A 25,444-nucleotide genomic window follows, 5' to 3' on the forward strand; every position below is an offset into this window, starting at 1 on the left:
GTTCCTAACCAAAGTTCCTAACCAAACAATACAAGTCTTCTGTGACTGACATTCGACTAAGGGAGAAAATTTATTACCAGTGGCTCTATTAATATTTCCTCCTTAGTTTCTGAGAGAACATGCACTTTCCAAGTTCAAAGGGAAACAGGTTTTTTGGTTCATCTTTCTGTCCATCTTCCCTCCCTCTCTCTCCCCAGCCTTCCAGCTTTCCTCACTCTTGCCTTCACTAAGGCGTGAACTCAACACACACTCCAGCCACAAGATAAAGACCATTTAAGAGTCACCCTTGATGACCATCATCCCCATCTTCCCATACTCGTAGCCAGGCCAGTCCAAGTGGTTCTCAGGGAGAAGTCACTACAAGTCTCAGCCTCTGCATGGCCATGCCATCTTTCAAATGGGCTTTGCTCAAGGATCTGTAGCTATAAATGATTCCCTAAAAAGCCCCAGCAGATGCCATCTGGTTAAGTTTTCCTTCTTACAGGAAAACTAGTCAGGTGTTTTGACAAAGGCCACTCTGTAATCAAGCAATTATTTATCAAAGAACCATAAGCCAGAGCAAAGGGCTTTTTCAGCAGCTGAAAAATTTATGGTTTCACCTGCCAGTGAAACTCTAAGGGAACAAATTATGGAAGATGGCTCCTCGGACAAGCAGCCTCACTTTGTCCACAGAAAGGAGCTTTGGCTTCTCAGTAGAATTTCAAGCCAACATCCCTTCTTTCTTCCTCCCTGTCCCTATTAGATTACAGTTTGTCATATACATTGGGTGGTTTGGCCAAATAAGCCCTTCGTGCAGTTCCTAAAGATGTAGTTGTGAGACACCCAGGGCACTGTTTAAGCAGCAGCTGTCTGGGCCTTACTGAAGAGATGGAGATGGAGCAGATCTGGGTGAAGCTCAGAAAGCTTTTAACAGGTGTCCTAGATGATGCTGAGGCAGATGCTTCTTACCCTAAGAGTCACTGTGAGAAATACCCTTGAGAAAGTAACATTGAATTCCTGTCCTACAAATAAGAGAGAGACTTCTGCTTCTGGGTAAGATGGTGTGAGAGGGAGCTGATATACCCAACCCACATGAAACAATCAAAAAGAAATAAAGACAAAATTTATGTAACAATGATTTTCAAAACTGGGCATTAGGCAAGGAAGGACAGTGACTCCTAAGGGATGAGAAACCAGTAAGGGAGTTATGTGATCACTCAGCACACTGCCTTGAGTGTTTGCTGGACTGGGAGCAGGAGCAGCAACTCTGGTGCCCCCGGCAACTCCCTGAGTTGAGGAGACAGAGCTGAGGGTCCAAAAAGGAGATCCAAGGGGCCAGAGTTTGCAGGACCCAGTGCTGGAGAGTAGAGCACAGTGCAGAGGGAGACAAAGGGAGAGGTCTGCTGTGGGGGATTCCTGGAGTCTTCAGCTGAGGCTTGGCTGGCACAGGCATGTGAGGAGCCCAGAGGCCAGGAAAGAGCCATCAGAAAGAACTAGAAGGAACAATGTCTTTTGCCAGGAATGACATCTGGTCCCAGCAACTAGACTAAAAAACCTCAAAATTCACAGACACAGGTAGAACACTCAGAAGGGTCTTGCCTCAGTAGCAGACAATAATCAGTCCCAAACTAAATGCGGCTCTGGTCCTAACAAGTCTTAAAAGCAGGCCTTAAAAGGATCAAACTGATTTTAAGTAATTCAACCATCATCTGCAGGAATACAAAGTGGTGAGTTTTGTTATGAACCAAATAACTCAGTCAAACTGGGATCTGTAGCAGTTTACTTATTTTACTTTCATGTATATCCTTTAAATTATTATATACCTTTGATCCCTTAAAATATACTTATCAAAAACAATGTTTAAATATTATAATATTTGTCTTTGTGTAGTTTAAAGCCTACGTAAATGGAATTCTAATGCACTTTGCCAATAGTTTCAGAATGCAGCACACAGTATTCTCCAGTAGGTGGTTCTGTAAGACTAAGAAATATGACACTCTGTTCTCTTTAAAAATAGATTGTAATTCTGTAAGAGAACACGTGCTGGCAGCCTATTTCATCTCTTTCACCAATAGTGTCTTTGAGCGCCAGAAAAAATAATCCTGATATAAAATGAATCTTGGCATAGAAGAAATCGTATCTCATTATCATTTAACTTCTGTTCGTTTTAATAAATATGCAGTGAATGTACATTAACTGTCACCGTTCCTGGCTCCAGAATTGACGGGTGATGAAGGTACAGCCCCTAACCAATAAGTTAAAGTATACATGTGACCCAAGAATGACTGATTCAAAGCATACACACACTCGTGATACATGAAACTCACATTTGTAAAATGGCATTTACTTGTATCTAGGGCTATTGGAGATACATGAATTTGAAAACTAAGTTGGGGATTGGATATGTGAGAAGAACTTGTTAAATGTAAGATATTTTGATGATTGTACATTTCACAGGACAATAAAATGTTTTAGCATATACTTATAAACTTAAAAGTGTTTTTACAACTGTTATTTTTGAAAGCAAAAAATGTATATTTTTTAATATATCAAAGCTCATATCTTTTCACATATTTCTTGAGCTTTAGATTTGAGAAGATAACTACCAACCAGAGATAGGAAACCTGGAGTGGACAGAACAAGAGCAGGAAGGGAAAGAGTATATATGTGAGGCAGGGAGAGAATATGAATGAATCCTGATAGTCTGGTTTGAGTTCTTACGTTCTGTTGGGCCAAGAGGCAAGGTGCAAAGCAAATCCACCCATGGACATCCCCCATGAAGGAACCAATTCCCTTGTGCCTTAAGCTGGTTTCTGGCATTTGTAACACAAAATGAAGTGCCACATGTTTCAGTGGAAGCAATGGAAAATTGTCTAAAATATTTTAAATTACAAGTAAACGTAACCATAAAAAAGTTATAGGATTACACAGATTAGTATGACAGTTTTATTTAGGTGGCAATTTTTAGTAGAAAGAAGGAAGATGCAATTAGGTTGTATAATAAATCAAGCAAAGGCAGTTTATTAACAATTCAAATAAAGGGTGTTACAGGCAGCATGAAGTAAGAACAGCTGACACTCAGCAGGGTTCAGGTACTGAACAGCATCTTGTAACTTTCTAGCTTGTTAAATCCTTAGAACCAACCTGTGAGTGAACTATTGTGTATTATTCCTGTTCAACAGATTGAGGAAGTTGAGGCCCAGATACATTAGCTGTCTTGCTCAAGGTCAGAGAACTAATACATGATGGAATGGGGAAGTAATACATGGAACTGGGAATGCTCCTGATGTGAGGCGATATACAGAAAAATCACTCTCTGGATTGGAACATGGGAACCATTGCAAAGATGTGTAGGAAAGCACATTCAGACAGTGCCACGGGCAGGATTATGGATGCCTAAATGCCAAGCTACACAAATCGAAATCAAAATAGCTAAAAAGCGGCTTTGGTTCCCAGATGAAACTCCTTGGTCCTAAGGAGTCTAGATTCCTATTTTCTCTCTGAACCCCTTCAGCTTTTCCTAAATTAGTACCCACAAAGTGACTGCATAATCATGAATCCAACTTCTCAAACCTAAATTACAACACGTGCCCATAATAATCATGACCATGGCAACTATCTGCCGAGCTCTCCGTGTGCCAGGCACGACGTTAAGCACCCTGCCTGCATTGTCCCAACGTCCTCCACGCAATCCCCCTATGACCCCCAGCCCATTACAATACCCTGCAAGGTAGGGTTATTTCCATTTTATCCAAAAGAAAACGGAGGCTGAAAAGGGCTTGAAACACAGCAGATCTCCTGGTTACTGACCACGACCATCACATCTGATAATGTTCTTTGATGGTAATTATCAATTGCAATTAATTTATGACATTTGTAATACTGACTCCCCATTAGACTTTAAATTCCATGAAGGAATTCTTGGACAGTGCTCTGTCTTCAGTAGCTAACAGAGCTTGACATCTATGAGAAACATAAAAATATTGAATAAATAAATGAATATAAACAGTAAACATCCAAAGAAGAAGATATCAAAAATAATTAATGGTAGTTATTTAGTGGCACCATATTTTTAATTCACTTATCTGAATGTTTCTATATATTATATGTTGGTAATAATTAGCACGCATTCCTTTACATGTATAAAAATATATAAAATAACATACAAAAAGTCCTCTTAAAAATCTGGAAAACAACTGTCATCTCTATGGAAGAGTTTTGGTTTGTTCTTTTTTGCAAATGGGCAGTTAAACTGCCTTCAAAATTAGGTAATTAGGAAATATGGGCCAGGCGCCGCGGCTCACAACTGTAATCCCAACACTTTGGGAGACCAAGGTGGGAGGATCCCTTGAGCCCTGGAGTTCACGACAAGCCTAGGCAACACGGCAAGACCCTGCCTCTACTTTAAAAAAGAAAGAAAGAAATATGCTTCATATATTTCAAGACTTTCTGGAACTGAAAATCAGTATTTCATATGGGATTTCTGCTGGCAAAACTTTGAGCCTTAATGTGTGACTTGGAGATCCGTGGATCCGTGAGTATCTCCTCCAGGCACTCTTCCCACAGAGCCCCCCAGCACTGGTGATACCTGTAGAGAACAGGACTGGGTCCTGATAACTTGAGTAGGGCAGAATGGAAAGATCAACGAATACCCAACCTTCGGGTGGAATATCAGAGAAAAATGACTCCCTTTTTTGTTTTGCTTTTCAAGTTTTTGTGGGGCAACTGCACCCCACTGGAGAACATTTTCAGATACTGGTGTCTTCTCTCAAACACACACACACCATTCTAGTTAGGTTTTAACTTTTTCACATCCTTCTGAATTTATAGTGCAATAATCATTTCCACAGATGTTTTGCTCTCTGCTATAATACCTCCAGAAAGTATACATTATTTCACTACTCATTTTATTTTTAATTTATAAGAAATGGAAATTGAAGTCAAATTATTTTTCAGAAAGTTCACTACGTCACCATTCCATATTGACAAACTATTTTTAAAAAAAAGGATTTGTTAAACCTAAGTTGTCACCTGGCAACCATGACAAACAGTTGCTGCAACCATCACACCTATAAATACGCTTTGGCTTGGAGACTTTCATTCTCAGCTAGTGACTAAAGGTCTCATGCTCTCCACTGGTAGCGGACATCTGTTGATGCTAATTCCTGTCAAATTTTTCTTAGAAAGGTCAGTCAGTATCTGGTTACAGATTTTAACATTTCTTAGGGTAATGTGTTAGAATTTTTTTTAGTCCTGTGGACACTTGTTATGTTCCTTGGTGTGTGGGTACTTGCATCTGAGTGTATGTAGGCAGAGAAACAAAATAAAAACAGGGCTATATTTCTCTGCATGAGCACTCACAGAATTAGAACCATGACAAAGCAAATAAGATTTGTCAACTGGAGGATTAAATAAGCAAACACAAGATTAAGAAATTACATAGCACTCAACGTGAAGCATTCGCCTTCTCAGGCCAATCTGCCACGTGAACAACTCCTCCCAAAGCCAAGGACCAGAAGGCGCCAGTGAGTGCCGGCGTTTTCTGCCTGGATAGCCCCACCTTCCTCAAGGCAACTTAGTGTTCTATTTGGAGCTCTCTCTTTTTTTATGCCAAGTTTAAAATGACTCAGAGATCAGCCACTTACTTTTTCAGATTGACCCTTTCCACCTCTCATCTCAAACTGAGCACTGCTGCCTCTCCAGGTGATCATCAATTATCCAGCCCACCTAGATCATTTGGAAGGCTGACACTCCACTACCCATCGTATTATTTATGTTATTACAGTTTCAAGTTTCTATGAACAAGATGCCAAGTGTAGGTCATCTTTCAGCATTTTTAATTTTAATATTTTAATAACTAGACTTTCATAAGCCCAGGGTATGAGTAATGCAAATGCCATTACTAGCACAGGACAAGCACCTACTTGAGACCTGCCAGAGATTAAACACCCTTTCATTTGTGAAGGCCAAGATTTGCTTCAATCACTGTCCCTGAGGGCAGAAAAGATTTCTACTTTATCCCTGAAGGACAGATAATATCAGATAGTCAAGAAACACTTCTCAAGGAAAACAAAACTGTTTCTGAGAAGCAGGTTTGCTAATTTAGATATAAGCCTTTTCTTGTATTCCACTTAGGACCCACAATTTCCAATGAATTTCAACCCAGGGTTTACTGTAGTTGGAATCAAAAGTAAATGTCCCTTCCCTGTGTTGTAACATTTGACCTGCTTATATGAAACCTGTGACGACACTAAAATATATGTTTCCTACAGCACAAAAAAAGTCATTAACAATATTGTTCCTAATTTTGCTTTTTAGAGATGGTACCCATCACACTGAGCCTGAGCACTAGGTATATACAGCTTGAACAATGAATTCTCAAGTTTCTCCAAAGTGCTTTTTTTATAAAGGCCAATTCAAATTACTTTTGTTTGGAGAATCAATCTTTGTAATAAAAAGAAACAACCTGGAATATGGCAAACCTGGGGTGATTATCACACACTGACATATTCAGTCAAGATGCTGGACTATTTAATTAGGTCATCTTCCCAACTTGGTCCTTTAAAGAGTGTATCTCCCATTTATCTTCACATAAATAATCAGAGGCTTTTAAAGGAATATATGCCTACCAAGAGAATCAGACCCTTATCAGTCACAGAAAAAAATGACAGATTTACTATCATGTCTCAATGCTTGCTAAACTTGCCCTCAGCCTCCCTCAATAGCAGATTTTGAGAATAAGCTATTATGTAAATAGTACATGTATTAATGGTAAATTAATATAATACAATATTCAACAACGGCATGCAGGGAAGATGGGTATGGGTATGCATTTGGGGTTATAGATGACAGAAACAAGAAATGGTGGAAAGTTACTGATGCGGTTTGAATCTGTGTCGTCACCAAATCTCACGTCGAATTGTAGTCCCAAGTGTTGGAGGTGGGGCCTGGTGGGAGGTCGTTGAATCGGGGCAGTTTCTCACGAATGGTTTAGCACCATCTCCTTGGTGCTGTGCTCTTGATGGTGAGTGCGTTCTCAAGAGATCTGGTTGTTTAAAAAGCATGTGGCACCTCCCCCATCTCTCTCTTACTCCTGCTCTGGCTATGTAAGACATGCCTGCTTCCCCTTTGCCTTCCGCCATGATTGGAAGCTTCCTGAGGCCTCCCCAGAAGCAGAAGCCACTATGCTTCCTGTGCCTGCAGAACCATGAGCCAATTAAACCTCTTTTCCTTATAGACTACCCAGTCTCTAGCATTTCTTTATAGCAGTCCTAATACAGAAAATTGGTACAGAGGAGTGGGGGCATTGCTATGAAGATACCTGAAAATGTGGAAGCGACATTGAGACTGGGTAATAGGCAGAAGTTGGAAGAGTTTGGAGAGCTCAAAAGAAGGCAGAGAGATGAAGGAAAATTTGGAATGTCCTAGAGAGATGAAGGAAAATTTGGAATGTCCTAGAGACTTGGATAGTTATGACCAAAATGCTGGTAGTGATATGGAAAGTGAAGGCCAGGCTGATGAGGTCTCAGATGGAAATGAGGATCTTATTGGGAACTGGAGCAAAGGTCACTCTTACTATGCCGTAAGCAAGGCCTATCTGGCTGCATTGTGCCCCTGCCCTGTGAAACTTTGAACTAGAGAGTGATGATTTAGGGTATCTGATGGAAGAAATTTCTTTTTTTTTTTTTTGAGATGGAGTCTCGCTCTGTCACCAGGGTGGAATGCAGTGGCGCCATTTCGGCTCACTGCAACCTCCAACTCCCTAGTTCAAGTGATTCTCCTACCTCAGCTTCCTGAGTAGCTGTGATTATAGGCACGCACCACCACACCCAGCTAATTTTTGTATTTTTAGTAGAGATGGGGTTTCACCATGTTGGCCAGGATGGTCTCAATCTCCTGACCTCGTGATCCACCCACCTCAGCCTCCCAAAGTGCTGGGATTACAGGCGTGAGCCACCATACCTGGTGGTGGAAGAAATTTCTAAGTAGCAAGGCATTCAAGATGTAGCCTAGCTGCTTCTAACAACCTGTTCTCATATGTGTGAGCAAAGAAATGATGTGAAACTGGAACTTACATTTAAAAGGAAAACAGACCATAAGTTTGAAAAATTTACAACCTGGTCATGTGGGAGAAAAGAAAAGCCCATTTTTAGGGGAGGAATTCAACCACACTGCAGATATTTGCATAAGTAAAAAGGAGCCAAGTCCAAATAGCCAAGTCAATGGGGGAAAGCCCCATTGTCAAAGGCATTTCAGAGACCATCTGGCAACCTCTCCCATCACAGGCCCAGAGCCCTAGGAAGACAGAATGGTTTCGTGGGGCAGGCCCAGGCCGCCTCTGCCCTGAACAGCCTTGGGACACTGCTGCCTATATCCCAGTCGCTCCAGCTCCAGCTATGGCTCAAAGAGGCCCAGGTATAGCTCGGGCTGCTCCTACAAAGGGTGCAAGCCATAAGCCTTGGCAGCTTCCATGTGGTGTTAAGCCTGTAGGTGCACAGAGTGCAAAAGTTGAGGCTTGGCAGCTTCTGCCTAGATTTCAGAGGATGTATGGAAAAGCCTGCATGTTCAGACAGAAGCCTGCTGCAAGGGCAGCACCATCCAATCTCTACTAGGGCAGTGCAGAGAGGAATCACATAGTTGGAGCCCCCACATGGAGTCCTCACTGGGCCACTGCCTAGTACACCTGTGAGAAGAGGGCCACCATCCTCCAGACTCCAGAATGGTAGATCCACCAGCAGCTTGCACCCTCAGCCTGGAAAGCCACAGACACTCAGCACCAGCCCATGAGAACAGCTGCAGGGGCTGAACCCTGGAAAGCCACGGGGCAGAGATGCCTAAGGCCCTGGGAACATACCCTTCACATACGTGTGCCTGGAATATGGGACATAGAGTCAAAGGAGATTGTTTTGGAGCTTTAAGATTTAATGATTGACCAGCCATGTTTCCAACATGCAGGGGGCCTTTTGTCCCTTTGTTTTGACCAATTTCTCCCATTTGGAATGGGAAAATTTACCCAATGCCTCTACCCCATTGTATCTTGGAAGTAACTAACTTGTGCTTCATTTTACAGGCTCTTGGGTGGAAGAGACTAACCTTCTCTCAGGTGGAACTCTGAACTTTAGACTTTTGAGTTAATGCTGGAATAAGTTAAGACTTTGGGGAGACTGGAAGCATGATTGTATTTTGAAATGTAAGACAGACATGAGATTTGGGGAGCCAGGGGCCAAATGATACGGTTTGGATCTGCCCAAATCTCATGTTGAATTGTAATGTCCAGTGTATGATGTGGGGCCTAGTGGGAAGTGATTGGATGAAACATCTGAGGCTGGATAATTCATAAAGAAAATAGGTTTACTTGGTTTATACAGTTCTGCAGGCTATAAAAGAAGCACAGCAGCTTCTGTCTTGCTATGTATTAAAAATATCTTCTATATAATGCAATGGATCAACTCTGAATTCTGTTATTAATCAACTCATTGGGATCATAAGAGCAAATGAAGTGAATATTCTTGTAACCAAGAATGTAGGGATATAGTGATACAGTAATACACAGTAGCATGGCCACCACGGATGATATGGGGAGGCCATTCCAGGGTCTGACTAGTCCACATGAGGTATCTGTGTTTCTCTGCTTGTGAAATAAGAAGCTGAATGTTAACTCTTTTTGGATCATGGCCCCCTTTAAAATATCTGTGGATTTTTATGGCTGCAATCTTCACTGATGTTATCTTTCTTTAGCAAAGCCAGTAAAATATAGAACTAGAAATTCTGTGTTTACTCAAAGCAAGGATTTCTGATTTCACTGGAAACAAAAATGGGGGTTAAAATGCAAAGGCTAATTTATGAGAAACAATAGGTGCTGCTAGATGTCAGGGCCTAATTACTGGGAGTAATTAAATCTTCCTTTCTCATTTTTATCATTGGGCATACCAAGGTTATTATGACCTTTCCTTATATATTGCAAATAATGGTCACTTTCAAACTACTTTTTTAGTATCAGTTAACATCCTCCTTCCCTTATCTAGAATGATACAGATTAGTTATTAATTCCAAAGCATATTTTAAAAGAAACTGGTATTTGAGTCAGGTGTGACAAGTCAAAAATTTTTAAGAAAAGAAGTATGAATATTCTTAGACTCAGGGTATAACTTGAATGCTGACTGGGGACTAACAAACCTAGCAGTACAACCCTGTAGTATTCGATTCAATTCACTTCGGTGTAGGCACTTAGGGGGTTATAGAACTGCCAATTGATTTAGGGCTTCAAACAAATTGATGTATTAGGCATGATTTCTAGTTTTACCTATTTAAAAAAGGAGCAAGAATTTAATGACAGAAGTCAAACCCAAGTAAAAGATCATTCTAAACTTTTCTACTCATCCCCCACAGACCTTTTTAGTTTGTCCACACTTTAAAAAAAAAAAGTAGTATTAGCAACTTGCTCTTACTCTCTCCAATGCATTTGACTTAATTTTCATAAACAGCTGTATGTATTACAATGTAGGTTTACCTAACATATCAAATGTCAAAGCAACAGTGGTCTAAACAAGAGAGCAGTTCATTTCTCCCTCATGTGACAGCAGAGCATAGAGGTCCCAGGCTGATACGAGACATCCATAATGTTGGATACCTAGGCCCTTTCCATCTCATTGCTCAGACACTGTCGAATCACACTGCCACCCCATGGACTTCGCCCCATCCACACTGGCACCAGCAGGAAGAGGGTAAAGGGAAGCCGAGAGAATTCCCCTTTCTCTTTAAAGTCATGGCCTGCAAGTTGCCTATACAACTTCCATTCACCTCTCACTGGCTGGAGCATGGAAACATGGCCATGCCTACCTGCAAGAGAGCCTAGGAAACATAGTTCAATTGCTGGTGACCACCCAGCTGAAACTCAGAATTCTATTAACCAAAAAAAGAAAGGAAAGCTGAGTATTTGAGAACAACCAACAGAATCTGCCCCAACAATTCTCTTTTTGATCCCTTATTTCATCAGTTTACATAAATTGTAATTAAATTATGCAATTACAGTGAAAACAACCAGCACAAAGAGATTTGCGAATAAACACAACTGAATTAGTACGCACACAACTCAAATGGTAGAAGCAGTAGACCAGGAGTAGGCAAACACTTTCTAGGAAGAGCCAGATAGTAAATACTGTTGGCTTTGTTGGCTATACAGCTCTGCCTCTGTAGCAAGAAGGCAGCCATAGACAATATGAAAATGAAAAAATATGGTTGTGATCCAATAAAACTTCATTTACAAAATCAGGCTGCAGGGTGGATTTGGGCCCAGGCACAGGAGCCTACTAGTTCAGGTGTCATAGGTTCAGACACATGGCTATACAAAGGTGATGAAAATCACGAATTCAGCAAGCTACTAGAAACTATTAAGAGGGCTTCTCTCTAATAGCACCTCCTATTTACTAAGCACACACCAAGTGCTAGGCAGGACATTAGGAGCTTTGTTATTACCTCTAATCCTCACAACAATCTGACAAGGTGGGTAAATGCCTCCGTTTTCCAGATGAGAAAGCAGACACAGCCAAGAAGAGGCAACCAGGATCAGAACCCAGTCTGTCCAGCCTCACCCCACCAGCTTCCAAAGCCTGTTCTCTGCCAGGTGAAAGAAGTTCTTCCCAGAAGTTGGATGAGAAATTGTCCTTTAGCTAACAATAAATGAAGTAAATGCACACAATTTCTTGTCACCCTACCGGCAAAGCTGCTATGTCAGATTGGATGTGTAAAATATTACAATGACAAAAGCTTTCCTCTGATCTTAAAGTAGCCCCTGCCAGCAGTTTACCTGGGCTTTAGCAAGGAAGCACCTAAACTTCAGATTTTCCCGGGTAAATTGCTAAGGTCATAAGCTTCACAACATTGGTAACTAATAGGGGGTGGGGGGGATCAAAGTCGAGGTGCCATCAATATCACTGACCACTTATAAGGTCTTTGAAAGTTTATCTAAATAAAGAGAAAGATTATCACCCTCTGTCCTCGTCTTGGGACAGGCATGTACCATTCCACCCTTGCCACGCATGGCAGACCACACTAATGTGTTGTAGCACTCTTTCCAGAAATTTCCCAACAAGGCCTCATGAACCTAATAAGAGCTCCAGGCACTATTTCCAGTTTGTAGGAGTTGGCATGAGAGAATGAAGTCATCAAACTCTCAACACTTGCCTTATGGGACACAACAGCTTCCAATTTTCCCCCCTACTGTGCCCCCAAAGAAAGGATTATCAGTTATCTCCTTTATCATCAGTGCCAATGTTCATTGTACCTTAGTTTATTGAGCAAATCTCTTCTTGTTTCAGCAAGCAAGTCAATTCATTCTAGGTTTTGTCATTTTGGCATTCATTTAATAATGTTTATCTCAAAGCCTTCCTAAGCACAAACAAATATGCTTCCAAAAGGAAGTTTTCACAATATTTCAGAATGGAGAAACTATGACTAAAGTCATGCATCATTTACCGATGGGGATATGTTGTAAGAAATGCATCATTAGGCTATTCTGTCATTGTGTGGGCACCACAGAGTGTACTTACACAAACCTGGATGGGATAGCCTACTACACACCAAGGCTACAGGGTACAGCCTATTGTTTCTAGGCCACACACCTGTATAGCACACTAGTGTACTGAATACTCCAGGCACTTGTAACACAATGGTAAGTGTCTGTGCATCTAAACATAGAAAAGGTACAATAAAAATACAGAATAAAAGATACAAAATGGGGCCAGGTGCAGTGACTCACGCCTGTAATCCCAATACTTTGGGAAGTCAAGATGGATGGATTGCTTGAGCTCAGGAGTGCAAGACCAGCCTGGGCAACATGGTGAAACCCTATTTCTACAAAAGATACAAAGATTAGCCAGGCATGGTGGTGCATGCCTATAGTTGCAGCTACTCAGGAGGCTGAAGCAGGAGGATCACTTGAGACCAGGAGGTCAAGGCTGCAGTGAGCCAAGATTGTGCCACTGCCCTCCAGCCTGGGCAACACAGCGAGACCCTGTCTCAAAAAAAAAAAAAAAGGTGCACCTATATAGTGTACTTATCATGGATGGAGCTTGTAGGATTGCAACTTTCTCTGAGTGAGTCACAGGTAAGTAAATGTGAAGGCCTAGGACATTACTGTTCACTACCGTAGACTTTATAAACACTGTGCACTTGCTGAGTTAAATTCTTTAAAAGTTTCTTTAATAGTTCCCTAGCTTACTTTAACTTATTTACTTTATAAACTTTTTTTAAACTGTTTGACTCTTGTAATAACGCTTAGCCTAAAATACACACTGCATAGCTGCACAAAAATATTTTCTTTCTTTTATATCTTTATTTTACAAGCTTTTTACTATTTTTAATTTTTGATTTTTTTACTTTTTAAAGTTTTTTGTTAAAAACTAGGACACAAACACACACATTAGCCTAGGCCTACCCAGGGACGGGATGATGAAGACATCACCAGGTGACAGGGGTTTCTCCTCTCCAGTATCATCTGCAGGACCACTGTCATATATGCAGCCATGTCCTAATGCAGCATGTGACCATATTTAGAATTAATGTTCCATTTACTTCAATCGTGGAGTCTACTCCAGTTACTCTGGAGGGAAAGTTATCCACCACTAATGTCATAAGCTACTCCAGAAACACATATGTGCCACATAATTTGTGATTCCTGAAGAGAACGTTCTAAGCAGTAGAAACTAGTTTGTTTGTTGTTTTTTTTTTTTAGACGGAGTCTCCCTCTGTCACCTAGGCTGGAGTGCAATGACATAATCTCGGCTTACTGCAACTTCCACCTTCCAGGTTCAAGCAGCTCTCCTGCCTCAGCATCCTGAGTGGCTGGGATTACAAGCATGCGCCACCATGCCCGGCTAATTTTTTTATATATATTTTTAGTAGAGACGGGGTTTCACCATATTGACCAGGCTGGTCTCGAACTCCTGACATCGTGATCCACCCTCAGCCTCCCAAAGTGCTGGGAATACAGGCATGACCCACCACACCCAGCCCAGAAACTAGTAATTTCTAAGAAACATAAACACATTCATAACCCCCTTACCTTATCTAAAATTAAAGTTTATAGTTTTTAGAGGAATAATTTTAAGATTCTGCACTGATAGATGGGTTTGTTTTCTTTTCAAAATGAAGCACTTGCTTACAATTCAACCAAACTATCACCATGCAAAGTCACTTCTTGAGTCAGAGTAATATTTGTGCCCAGCTACTTCTGTTTTGTTTATGTGGCTAGCAAGGAGGCCATTCCTGATGGTAATTACTATGTGACATTCATTCACCACCACCACCATGTGTGGGTGTCTGCCCACCTCTGGGAGTGCCAATCTTTACCCATGAAACACTTGCACGTTGAGGACATAGCAACCCTTCGTGAATCACTGAGATCAGTGAGAGAGAACATTCTGGGCTTTGACCCCTTCCATCATCTGTTCCCATATCAGGCACTTAACAGCTACAATTCTCCCTTCCAAAGCAAAGAATCTGCAGTCTGGTAAAGCTCCCACCCCCACCCCCACTGACACAACTAAGGGCCACAGAGCAACATCTTTAATACCCCCCATGGTAGTTACCCAGTGGGTAACAATTACACCCAGGGCAGGCCAACTCTGCAAAAGTGAGGCTGAAGTAGGACAGAGGTTGTGGCCTGGCCTGAAAGACCACGGGAGCCTCCCTTTAAGATGATCATTTCATCTGTCTCCCTAATGAGAGGGTGAGTTTGTCCATATAAAGTGGAGCAACACAACCGTCCTCTTGACATCTACACAGAGCCCGTGGGCCTCTCTCAGGGACGCTGGGACATTCCCTACACCACCGTTTCCCAGCTCCTGCGTCAGGATGCTTTGTAACCTAGATGAACTGCAACACATTGCTACATCCAGGTTTTGCCTCATGCCTTTATCAATTTGGGACTCAGAGACAGCAGGTGCCACGGTTTTAAGAAGGCAGTTCACTAGTGAGACAGTGCAAGGAGAGGAAAGAGAGAGATGAGAGAATGGGTGAATGAGAGACTGTGAGGATGAACAAGAGCATGAAAGAAAAATTCGAAAAAAAATACAGAAAAGGGCCTATTAGGGTAGAATTGTCTGGCCTAATTTCATCTCCTTCACAAGAAGACATTGGATGAGGTTATTCCCACTCAGGCCTAAGATAATGAAGCCAATATTCCTGCAGGAGGTCATGTTTGTTTTCTCATTCAGAGTTCACCAGTGGTTTCACAAGAACAGCTGACAAAATGTAAACAGTTTTAAAAGTTTCAGACTGGGGCCTGAAGGTCTGTGTTCTGAGTCTTGGCAGCTCTTTTTGTACATTAAGAATATTGGTTGCAAGAGGACCAACCAGCCACAGAAACACACCAAACTCCCTGGATTTTAGTAGAAAGAGACATTTGATTGCTGAAGCAAACACTGATTTTCAAAGCAACAGATAAGCATTGCAGGCAGCTGCCCTGCTTCCTCAAATGCAAAACTGAGGCAGCGTATCTTTCTCTGTATCTCCAACCCTCAACTGACCTTCTTTGGAACAGAATTACTTTTGGTGCCCTAGTCTTAAGTTAAAAACTAGGCAAATGGGACATTTACTTTTCTCTGTTTCTTCAAAGGCATGTGTGTCTGTGTGTGTGTGTGCATCTAATTTGTGTGTGACAAAGGCTATTGTCTCAGCCACGGGATGCATTTGTGCAACATACAAAATGGTACCTGTTAGACTTTCCGCCAAGCTCAATGAGGAAACAGAGACCGGAGTGAGGAAATTAAAAGCCAATTTATTCGGCTCCCGGGCGAGGTTCTATGGTCCGAGAAGGGGCCAGAGAAGTCGCGCTTCTCTTCTTGCGGCATGGGGTTTTATAGGGAATAGAGGTAGCTGATTGACTACGGGGGAAACAAAGACAAGGTAGTTCTATTGGGTATTAAAAGACTGGGGACGGGCGAGGTGAACAAAGCGGGGGCATTTCCATTGGGTATGAAGGGAGTGAGCACGGACGAGGGGCTGGCCGAGGATGTACGGGGGAGCTACCATAGGGCAGGTTCTTGGCAGGCCCTTTTCAAAATTTATGGCAGGTGCAGGACTGAGATTGGAATGCGGACATGGGCAAGGGGAGCCTGCGTGGAGAGGGCAAATGCTGAGCAATGTGCTCAGTATGATGATGTAGTTTTTAGGCACGAAGAGAGAAGGGCATGTCCATTCGGCTCCCAAGGAGGCACCGGCCTTACAGTACCCCTTCATCCAGGAGATATGCCCCAAATCAGGGCACTCTGCTCCAAGGTCAGAGCCTGGGATGGATGGCAGCCCCAGCTGGCTCTCTCAGCTGGGTGCCTGAGTACACAACCTATACAACCACAGAGAAAGGGACTATGAGGGTCTGAGGCTAAAGAACCTGAAGGGAAGAAGAATAACGTCATGTGGAAGAAGACCATACAGGAGTGCATTCCAGAGGGTCCAACTCACTTGCCAGAGAAGAGCTGAAATTTTAGCTCCAAACCTCCAATCAGAAATGGAAATAGGACCAGTCAGAAGATTCAGAGTGCTCAAAAGACTAAACCAAACCAGCCACACAAAAGACATACGCATGTCCTGAGCCTGAAATTCACCGTGTGGGTACTCATTTCTCTGTAAGATGCACTGGGCAGACGTCCTTGCTTTCCCCCTAAAGAGTAAATACTTTCACTCAGCACAGTCCATGGCATAATATCAATGTTCACCTGGGTTAAAGCAATCCTAGGAAGGGTCAAAACAAGATGAACCAACCACAAAGAGCCTACAGACCCTCTAGAGCAGACTAACCAGAAAGTACTCCAGAGCTGTTCAGGGAGTTAGGGCTTCTCCTGAAAAGGGACCCCGGGTAACTCTGCACACCCACTAGAGGAGACCACCTCCTAGAGAGAGTGGGTAGACAGCATGTGAAGGACCTGCCCTGTGTATTATGTCTGGCAATCGGGATTTTCTCAAGAGGTAAACCACAGATGGTTTGAGGTGTTTTCACTCAACGTGACCTATTTTGTATGGCTTAAGGAAATGTATAATTTATGTATTATTATTATTGTTAAAAACTACTTTTGAGGACTTAACAATGAGCCATTCACTAAAGTGAATATTTAATGTGGCTTACCATAGTTAATCTATAAAACCTATAGAGTAGGGCAGATGACAAAATGAAATTCAGAGAAGTTAAGTAGCTTACCCCAGGTCACCTAGCTAGTACCTGGTGAGGCTGAGATTTGCAGCCAGGAGTAAAAACAGCATCACATCATTCTAAAACTCATGCTCACAGTCAACCAAGAGAATGGTTAAAATGGTTCAAATGTTCAGTGTTTATGCTTTAAAGTGCAAGCTTCAATTAACTGGAAAGTTATTCACGTAGAAGAAGAGCTTATTCATCAAGCGACTACACATCATTCTGTTACAGAGAGAGGACATTGGCCTGTAATTTTTTTTTTTTTTTTTTCGAGATGGAGTCTCTGTTGCCCAGGCTGGAGTGCAGTGGCACGATCTTGGCTCACTGCAACCTCCACCTCCCAGGTTTAAGCGATTCTCCTACCTCAGCCTCCTGAGTATCTGGGACTACAGGCATGTGCCACCACACCTGGCTAATTTTTTTGTATTTTTAGTAGAGATGGGGTTTCACCATGATAGTCAGGCTGGTTTTGAACTCCTAACCTCAAATGATCCGCTGCCTCAGCCTCCCAAAGTCCTGGGATTACAGGTGTGAGCCACCACGCCCAGCCTGGCCTGCAGTTTTTTTAAGAGCATGAGAGAGCACCAGATGGCAAGTACTACCAGAGCTATCCTTTCCACTAACAACTGATAAAACTTTATAGCCATAAATATTAAGTAAAAATTTTTTCTCTTTCAGTTAGTTGTAAATTAAAGCCTAATTTCTTCAACATTCTTCCCAAGGGAAGAGTGGGCTGCATGTCCCCTCCCCTCTAATCAGCGCTCTTGGGCTGCCAGACCAGTCGAATATGGTGGGAGTCATGCTGTCCCAGCTTCTGGGCCCAGGCCTTAAGAAACAGGCGATCGTAAAGGTGGGTCAACTCAAAGGATACGAAATGTTTGCAGGCATTTAAAAATGCTTTCGAAGTGTCTAGATGCTACTGAAAAATGCTGGTGAGAGAGAAAAGCAGCAGACAAAATTGTATATATGATCCTTATTATAACTTCACCAAGAAAATACAACCAGGAAGAACCAGAAGACAGCGTAACAGTAATTTTTCAGGGCATTTAGATTACAGTCGATCTCTTTGCCTTTATATTTTTTCCCAGTACTATTTTTATCTTCCCAAATGAACAGCTATAACATCCTTTAGTGGGAAAATTGTTTAAAGAGACACTGTTTTTAAAATATACAAACAGTAGCGGATCAGACTTGCCCCTTAGGCAAGACTTCATGCCCACATAGCTTCTGCAGGATCCAGATTAGCCCAGTGTAGAGAAGCAGCAAGACGCTCTGATGGATTTAGACAGATTTGCCATAAAGAGATGAGAGGCTGGGAATAAGGGGAAGCCCATACAGTTCGGCTTCTGTCCTGTCAGTCACCAGGCACAGACCCTCCCCATGGCCACCCATAGCAGCTGCAGCCCTCCTTGGGTATGGTAAACAGAGAGAACTTCAGCACATTTTAGGAGCAGCAGCAGAGCATTAGTTACTCTGTGTTTATAAAACAGCAATCAGCTTTCACAGAGGTGTGATTACAGGAAACTCACTGGGATGCTGCAAGGGTTTAGGAAGCACACTACTTATTAACCGGTGATTCAGATATCTCACACAAAACAAGCTAAAAAAACTCTCTTGCATCAAAAACAGACTGCATTGTTCTACATGTTCTTAATCAATTTTAAATATTAGCCCAGCTGGGTCAAAGTAGGATTTTAAAAGTGGTAAACATTTTCCGTATCTAAGAGATATTTTCCATGACTATGGTAAGTGGAAGAAAAATAAATAATTCCATAAGCCAGGCAAAGTGGCTCACGCCTGTAATCACAGCGCTTTGGGAGGCTGAGGCAGGTGGATCACGAGGTCAGGAGTTCAAGACCAGCCTGGCCAAGATGGTGAAAGCCGGTCTCTACTAAAAATACAAAAAAAAATAGCCAGGCATGGTAGCAGGGGCCTGTAATCCCAGCTACTCAGGAGGCTGAGGTAGAGAATCGCTTGAACCTGGGAGGTGGAGGTTGCAGTGAGCCAAAATCATGCCACTGCACTCCAGCCTCGGTGACAGAGTGAGACTCTGTCTCAAAAAAAAGAAAAGAAAAATAAATAATTCCTTCCACAAATATTTACTGAATGTCTATTATGCCTTAGAGATATATAAATGAACGAGCCGCAGCACAGTTAGAATTAAATGCTCACTCTTATCTTGGCCCACAATCAGTCTCTCATGAGACTGACCTCTACAGGCTCATGAGAGCCAATATTTTGATTCTCTTTCCAGCTCCACCTTTTTTTTATTTTAATTTTAATTTTTAGTTCTGGAGTACATGTGCAGGATGTGCAGGCTTGTTATATAGGTAAATGTGTGCCGTGGTGGTTTGCTAAAACTATCAACCCATCACCTAGGTATTAAGCCAGCATGCATTAGCTACTTTTCCTCATGCCTATCCCCAACAGGCCCCAGGGTGTGCTGTTCCCCTCCCTGTGTCCACATGTTCTCACTATTCAGCTCCCAATTATAAGTGAAAACATGTGGTGTTTGATTTTCTGTTCCTGCATTAGTTTGCTGAGGATAATAGCTTCCAGCTCCATCCATGTCCCTGCAAAGGACACAATCTCGTTCCTTTTTATGGCTGCATAGTATTCCACGGTGTGTATGTACCACATTTTCTTTATCCAGTCTATCGTTGATGGGCATTTGCGTTGATTCCACGTCTTTGATATTGTGAACGGTTCCAGCTCCACTTTTAGTGACCTCACATGGTGAGGCGAAATCAACCACAGTGGGAGTATTTACACCACAGGAATCCACAAATGCTAAAGATCAGGGCTTCCCTACCGCAGAGAGCAGACTGCATGACATTCACACACACTGCTTCCTACAAGGCCCAGTGAAGGACTCCTGTGTACTCCTCCTACCTCAGCCACTCCCTCCTTTCTCCTTGGGTGCCAATCCTACTGACCTTTCTGCGCCCACACTGCTCTTCCTTAAGTGCTAAACACACCCGGGGCATCGTCACCACATAATAGCTATATACGTGTCTAACTGCACAGGCTCCTCAGTAGTCAGTCACTTGCCTTGGAATCACAACTCCCTCACTTCACGGCTGTGTGAACTTTGTTTACTTCACCTGTCTGTACCTGTTTCAAAACCAAAGGCCACTTACGACCTTTTCAAACATGCAAAAGCTGAAATACACTGGCTCACAGGGATCCCAGCTGCACCCTGGTCAGACTCCTGCGCGAGGCTTTTCTCCTCGTCACCCCATTTTTTAAAGAAATAGTATTATCGACAATAGGCTTTGTCAACAATGTAAAATTAAACCTAAAATCTGGCTAATCTGAATTATTAAAACAACTGGATATATTTAAGTCAATTTCTTTTAAACCTTCCAAGAATAAAATTTAGTGCAATTACGAATGACGCTTCGGCTTTAAAAGTGCTTTGGGGGTCTCAAATACAGTAACTCTTCGTATATCCAGAACACGAATGTATGGCAGCCCAACCACTCCAGAGTCAAGCGATCACAAAAAGCCTGTGAGTAGCCAAAACTCATGTTACTAAGTTCCAGCTGTATGGGCTCAGTGGCCTTTGCAGACAAACTTTTCAGCCCTTACTGTATGAGAGTCCAGTAGGATGTTTCCCAGGGGCCTGGACTCACAGGTGACATTCTGCTGTTAGGCCCCTCCGCCAGCCCCAGCCTGCACGCCAGGTACTCTCCCACGTGACCATTTTAACTTTCATTTCCTCAGCCCCTATTACCTGAAATACTCTTGCTTACTTATTTTTCACATTGGGGTCTGTCTCTGTGCCCAGGCTGTGTACTCCGTGAAAGCAGGGGCCTGACATCACCCTAGCTCCTGGCACAGCAGCAGGCTGACATTGGGGGCGCCATAAAGCCCTACCAAGTGAAGCAATGAACATGTGAATACGATGATCCAGGAAGCGCTTCCACAAGAAGATGCATGAAGAGTTTCATCTTGGTGCCCAGGGTCCCTCTCCCTTTAGGATAGCTGGAACAGGGACCGTCCCCTTTTCCATACCCCTCAGTTCAGGCTGTTGAAGACATTAGAGGTCCTCCCAGGCCCCGGCTCCAAGGTGGGCCAAGGAACCATTGCACAGACAGCTGGTACACACTGGCCAGGGTACAGGCTTCCTCCTATTTCTTGACCTTGGCTGCTGCCCTAGTCGCTGCCCCATTGTTCCTTCCTTCTTCTTGGGCACCTGAGGCTCCCTGTTTGGGCTTCTGTCTTCCTCACCTGCTTTGAAGTGGCATTCAGGCTCACCCTTTCCCCTCACCTCTCAACCTTGGAAAAGGGCATGGCGTCTCCAGAGGCTCTTACTAAGACCATGTATTGCTGACAAAAGATAAACCACAAAAAGCGGGGTTTCTCCTGGACCTGCCCCCTCTCTGGCCATTGGTTCACCACGTCCATTTGGTGAGTATCAAATGGTGCCTTGGGGCCATCAGACCAGAGCACACAGAGCAGTCTGCCCTGGATGCCTGCGCCCTACACCCGGATACACTTACGAAGCTGCTGAGATTCAGCTTCCACTGATTTTTTACAACCCAAACTCAGACTTAGCTCACTGGTGGTTGCAGAGCAATCCAGGTCACCAAGTGCCAAAATGGGACTAAAGTTACATGAAAAAGTCTCAAGTGTGATACTCAACTAGAACCTGCTGCAATCCAGCTCTAAGAACATACTATGTCAGTAAACAACTTCCAACAGCTGTTTCTCTTTCAGACAAGGCACCAAAAGACTTGTCCAATGGCATTTCATCTCACACTTAGCAAGAGTAAAATTCCTTTTCCATTGCCATCTTTTTTTTTTTTTTTTGAGACAGGGTCTCACTCTGTCGCCCAGGTTGGAGTGCAGTGGTCTGACTACGGCTCACTGCAATCTTCACTTCCTGGGCTCAGGTGATCCACCTCAGCCGCCCTGGTGCACACACCCAGCTAATTTTTTGTAGTTTTTGGAGGGACAGAGTCTCCCTATGTTGTCCAGGCTGGTCTCAAACCCTTGGACCCAAGGGATTCTCCTGCCTTGGCCTTCCAAAGTGCTGGGATTACAGGCATGTGCCATGGCACCTGGCCAGTTGTAATCTTTTATTTCTAGCCTAAGTCTAAACTTTCCCCTTGACTGTGATGCCCCTTCTTTCTGCTAAGATAGGAGAAGAAACAAATATATGAAGTAAGGCCAAGTATATTGTATAGAAAACCACAAACTGGTAAGAGCTTAAGTTATTTCATCAAAATAAAAACTACAGGTAGCAGGGGAAGGTGGCACAGGAATATCCTACCTCAAAGGAGAGGGAGTCTCCCATTTTCAATCCACTATATTACTAATCCTTGGTAATAATCATCATTATATGTGTGTATAATATAGCGTTATATGTGTATATATAGCTATATAATATCTACACACTCTTATCTGTTTACCCTTTTTAACCAGCAAAGCATTCTTAGAAATTCTTTTGTTTAGCATATACCACAAACTGATAGTTCAAAATATTTATCAGTAATTAATTACTACTTAATTGTGATAATATTGCATTTCATTAAAGCAACCTTAATCACATTTCTGCCAAATCTCTCCCTCCTTTCAACCTCTAAAATGAGTAGGCCGCATAAATATTTATGGCACATATCGAATAACTTATCAGTACATTCCATCCTACAAGTATGTATTAAAAATGCCTATTCTGTGCAAAATTCTATGCAGCGAGCTGGTGGGAATGCCTAGGTGCCAAGAGGAAAATAAAGGTCCTGCTTCCAGAAATGTCTAAATGTCATGGAGGGGATACATACAATACAATACAAGTAAATCAACCCATCATCTCCAACCAAATCTGCCATTTACATTTTTCCGGAAATGTTTTCTTAACCAGTTAACCCATATCCTACTCTAGGCACTTCTATAAATGTCACCTTTAAGTACTTGATTTACTGTGTCATTCTATGTAGAAAGTTGTTTCATTGTTCAATTAAATGTCAATATAGTGTTGATGTATTAGGAAAGAATCTGTAAGAAAACAGAAACTAGAAAACTAGAGAAAAGTAGCTTTAACGGACTTTATTACAATTGATTATAATCACCGCACACACAAACATGTCCCATATACCCATGGCTGAAAGGGGATGCTTGTCTTTAATACAATGACAAAAAATATATTTTGGTGCCCTTGTTCCTAGAGAGTTACCAGTTTCCACTTTCTTTGGCAAGAAAATTGTCTGACTCCTTTTCTTATTTAATAACTTTCTGTCTACTTCATATCCAAATTTCAATGGCCCCAATTTAAATTCCAGTGAAGGCATCTAACTGACTCATACAAATGTTCACAGCAACGTGGCTAAAATGTACACTTTCACTTCGGGCACATAGTGATGCTTATATGACTAGGAATTAATTGCCTGCTTCCTTTCCCTTCTCTTGATCTCCCCCTTCTTAGAGTTAGATATTAATATAAACAGTGATACAATTAATGTGCTGTAAAGGGAGCCCAAGTACTCACATTTTCAATAATAAGAACTATGGCTTTAACAAGTTTTACAATATCAAAATGGTATATTGGTCCAATGTTTAACCTTTAGAAATGCTTAACAGATCTTTCAAATGCAAAAGGTTTTAAAAAATGTTCAATAGCTTAGATTTCCAACAACTATCATCTAATGTTAAAAATTCACAACAAAACATTCAAGTAGATTCTACATTATGCACCGGGAAACATTTTTTTAAAAAAATTTCAGGCCATCACTTTCTGATTCAAGAAAAGCACTTACTGGTGTAAGTTTTTAAGAGCACACTAAGTTATTTGTCTCTGGAGTTAGTTCACGCCAAAGAAAACTGTTTCCTAGAATTAAAGGATTACATCCTTAATATTTTTACATGTTAAACTACTTTTTCAATTAGTCATAATATTTTTTAAAAGATAACTAGCCAATGAAACAGACTGAAGAACAAGTAAGTATGCGTATATCACAATTACCTTTGGCCTGGTCCAAAGTCTTCACCTTCAGGCATTTCTGCCCTTTAAAAATAACAGTGGTGAGGGCTGCAGCACCTGCCCACCGCAGCTAATGTGGCCAAACAATAGTTTCTTTTCTACTCTAATGCTGAATATCAGGAGGGAGAGAAACCCAGCAGAGACGTTCTTTCCTTTTCGGAAAAAAAGTGATCCTCCCTTACTCAGAAAGTTGGTGTTTACAAACTTCCAAAGCGCCTGCCTGCCTTGAATGAAGCTAGGAGCTGGGTTATTATCACTGCCCCCTTCTAAAAATAAATAGGTCACCTCTTACTCCCAGTACCGTGACAGGCGGCTGGAAGGGAGCTCTGCCCAGCTGCCCCACATTCTCCCTCCAGTCGTGTGAGAAGGTGTTCCTGCTCAGCCAGTAACCTTCATTGGATGACTTCACCTAGGCCCGCCTGCCCTTTCTCTTCCCCCAGCTTTTTTTTCTTTCCTGGCATGAGCAGGCACCCACCTAAGGGTGGAGTGGCCACAGGAGGTCGAAACTTCACCCTGGGCTATCAAATCTCCTCCTTCGAGTCACAGGAGGGAGTTGGAGAGCAGAGAGCAAAACAGGCTGTACCTGTGAGGGTCAGGGGTTTGTTTGGGGAACGTCTAGCCACTCAGCAAAAAGATCCCTCACTCAAAAAAGTTCAAAACAAGAGCCATTAGGCAATGGGGTTTTGAGGGATATTGTTTTGCAATAAAATCTTTCTTCGGGTCATGTAGATATCTCAGCTCACCAGAAGCATGCACACGAATGTTCATGTGTTCATCCGGGCAAAATGCTTCGCCCCAGGACTTCCCTGTCCCAAGGGCAGCCTGCCACTGGCATAGGGAGGACTGTGGGTCTGGATGTTTTCATAGCTTGGTTGTCACTGAAGAGGGGCGATCCTTCATTTGCTTTTTTAAAAGAGTATGACAAAAATCACTTCAAGTCTTGCTCTCAGAAAGGCCAGAAGAAATATTATTGAGATTCCTTTAGGAATATATCCTGAAAGCTTTGGACAAAAAGTTGAAGCTATTTTTTTTTCTTGACTAGGAATATTAGGGATGGCAGAAAGCAAGATCTAATTATTAAGAAACAATATTCTTTTCAAAATGTGTTGCCAGGTGCTCTGGCTCAGGCCTGTTGTTCTAGCACTGTGGGAGGCTGAGGTAGGAGGATCATTTGAGCCCAAGAGTTCAAGACCAACCTGGGCAACACAGTGAGACCCCATCTCTACAAAAAATAAAATTAGCTGGGCCTGATGGCATGTTCCTGTGATCCCATATACTTGGGAGGCTGAGGTAAG

The 25,444-nt window shown here is 42.4% G+C and overlaps 1 protein-coding gene across 2 annotated transcripts in view; it reads right to left on the bottom strand.

The window, feature by feature from the left end:
• Positions 1 to 25,444, bottom strand: part of RETREG1 (reticulophagy regulator 1) — a 143,180-nt gene that overhangs the window by 13,747 nt on the left and 103,989 nt on the right. The window contains exon 1 of one of the 2 annotated variants that reach the window (XM_012475267.3): positions 24,132 to 24,567. The exons of the other annotated variant lie outside the window; for it this stretch is intronic. Coding sequence (XP_012330690.1) covers positions 24,132 to 24,166 — 35 coding nt within the window. The 5' untranslated portion in view covers positions 24,167 to 24,567. Of the gene's footprint in view, positions 1 to 24,131; positions 24,568 to 25,444 lie in introns of those variants that run through there. 2 annotated transcript variants of the gene reach the window in all.

Source organism: Aotus nancymaae, unplaced genomic scaffold (genome assembly GCF_030222135.1).
Source record: "Aotus nancymaae isolate 86718 unplaced genomic scaffold, 86718_ANA_hifiasm-v0.15.2.pri h1tg000014l, whole genome shotgun sequence".
Lineage (NCBI taxonomy): Eukaryota > Metazoa > Chordata > Mammalia > Primates > Aotidae > Aotus > Aotus nancymaae.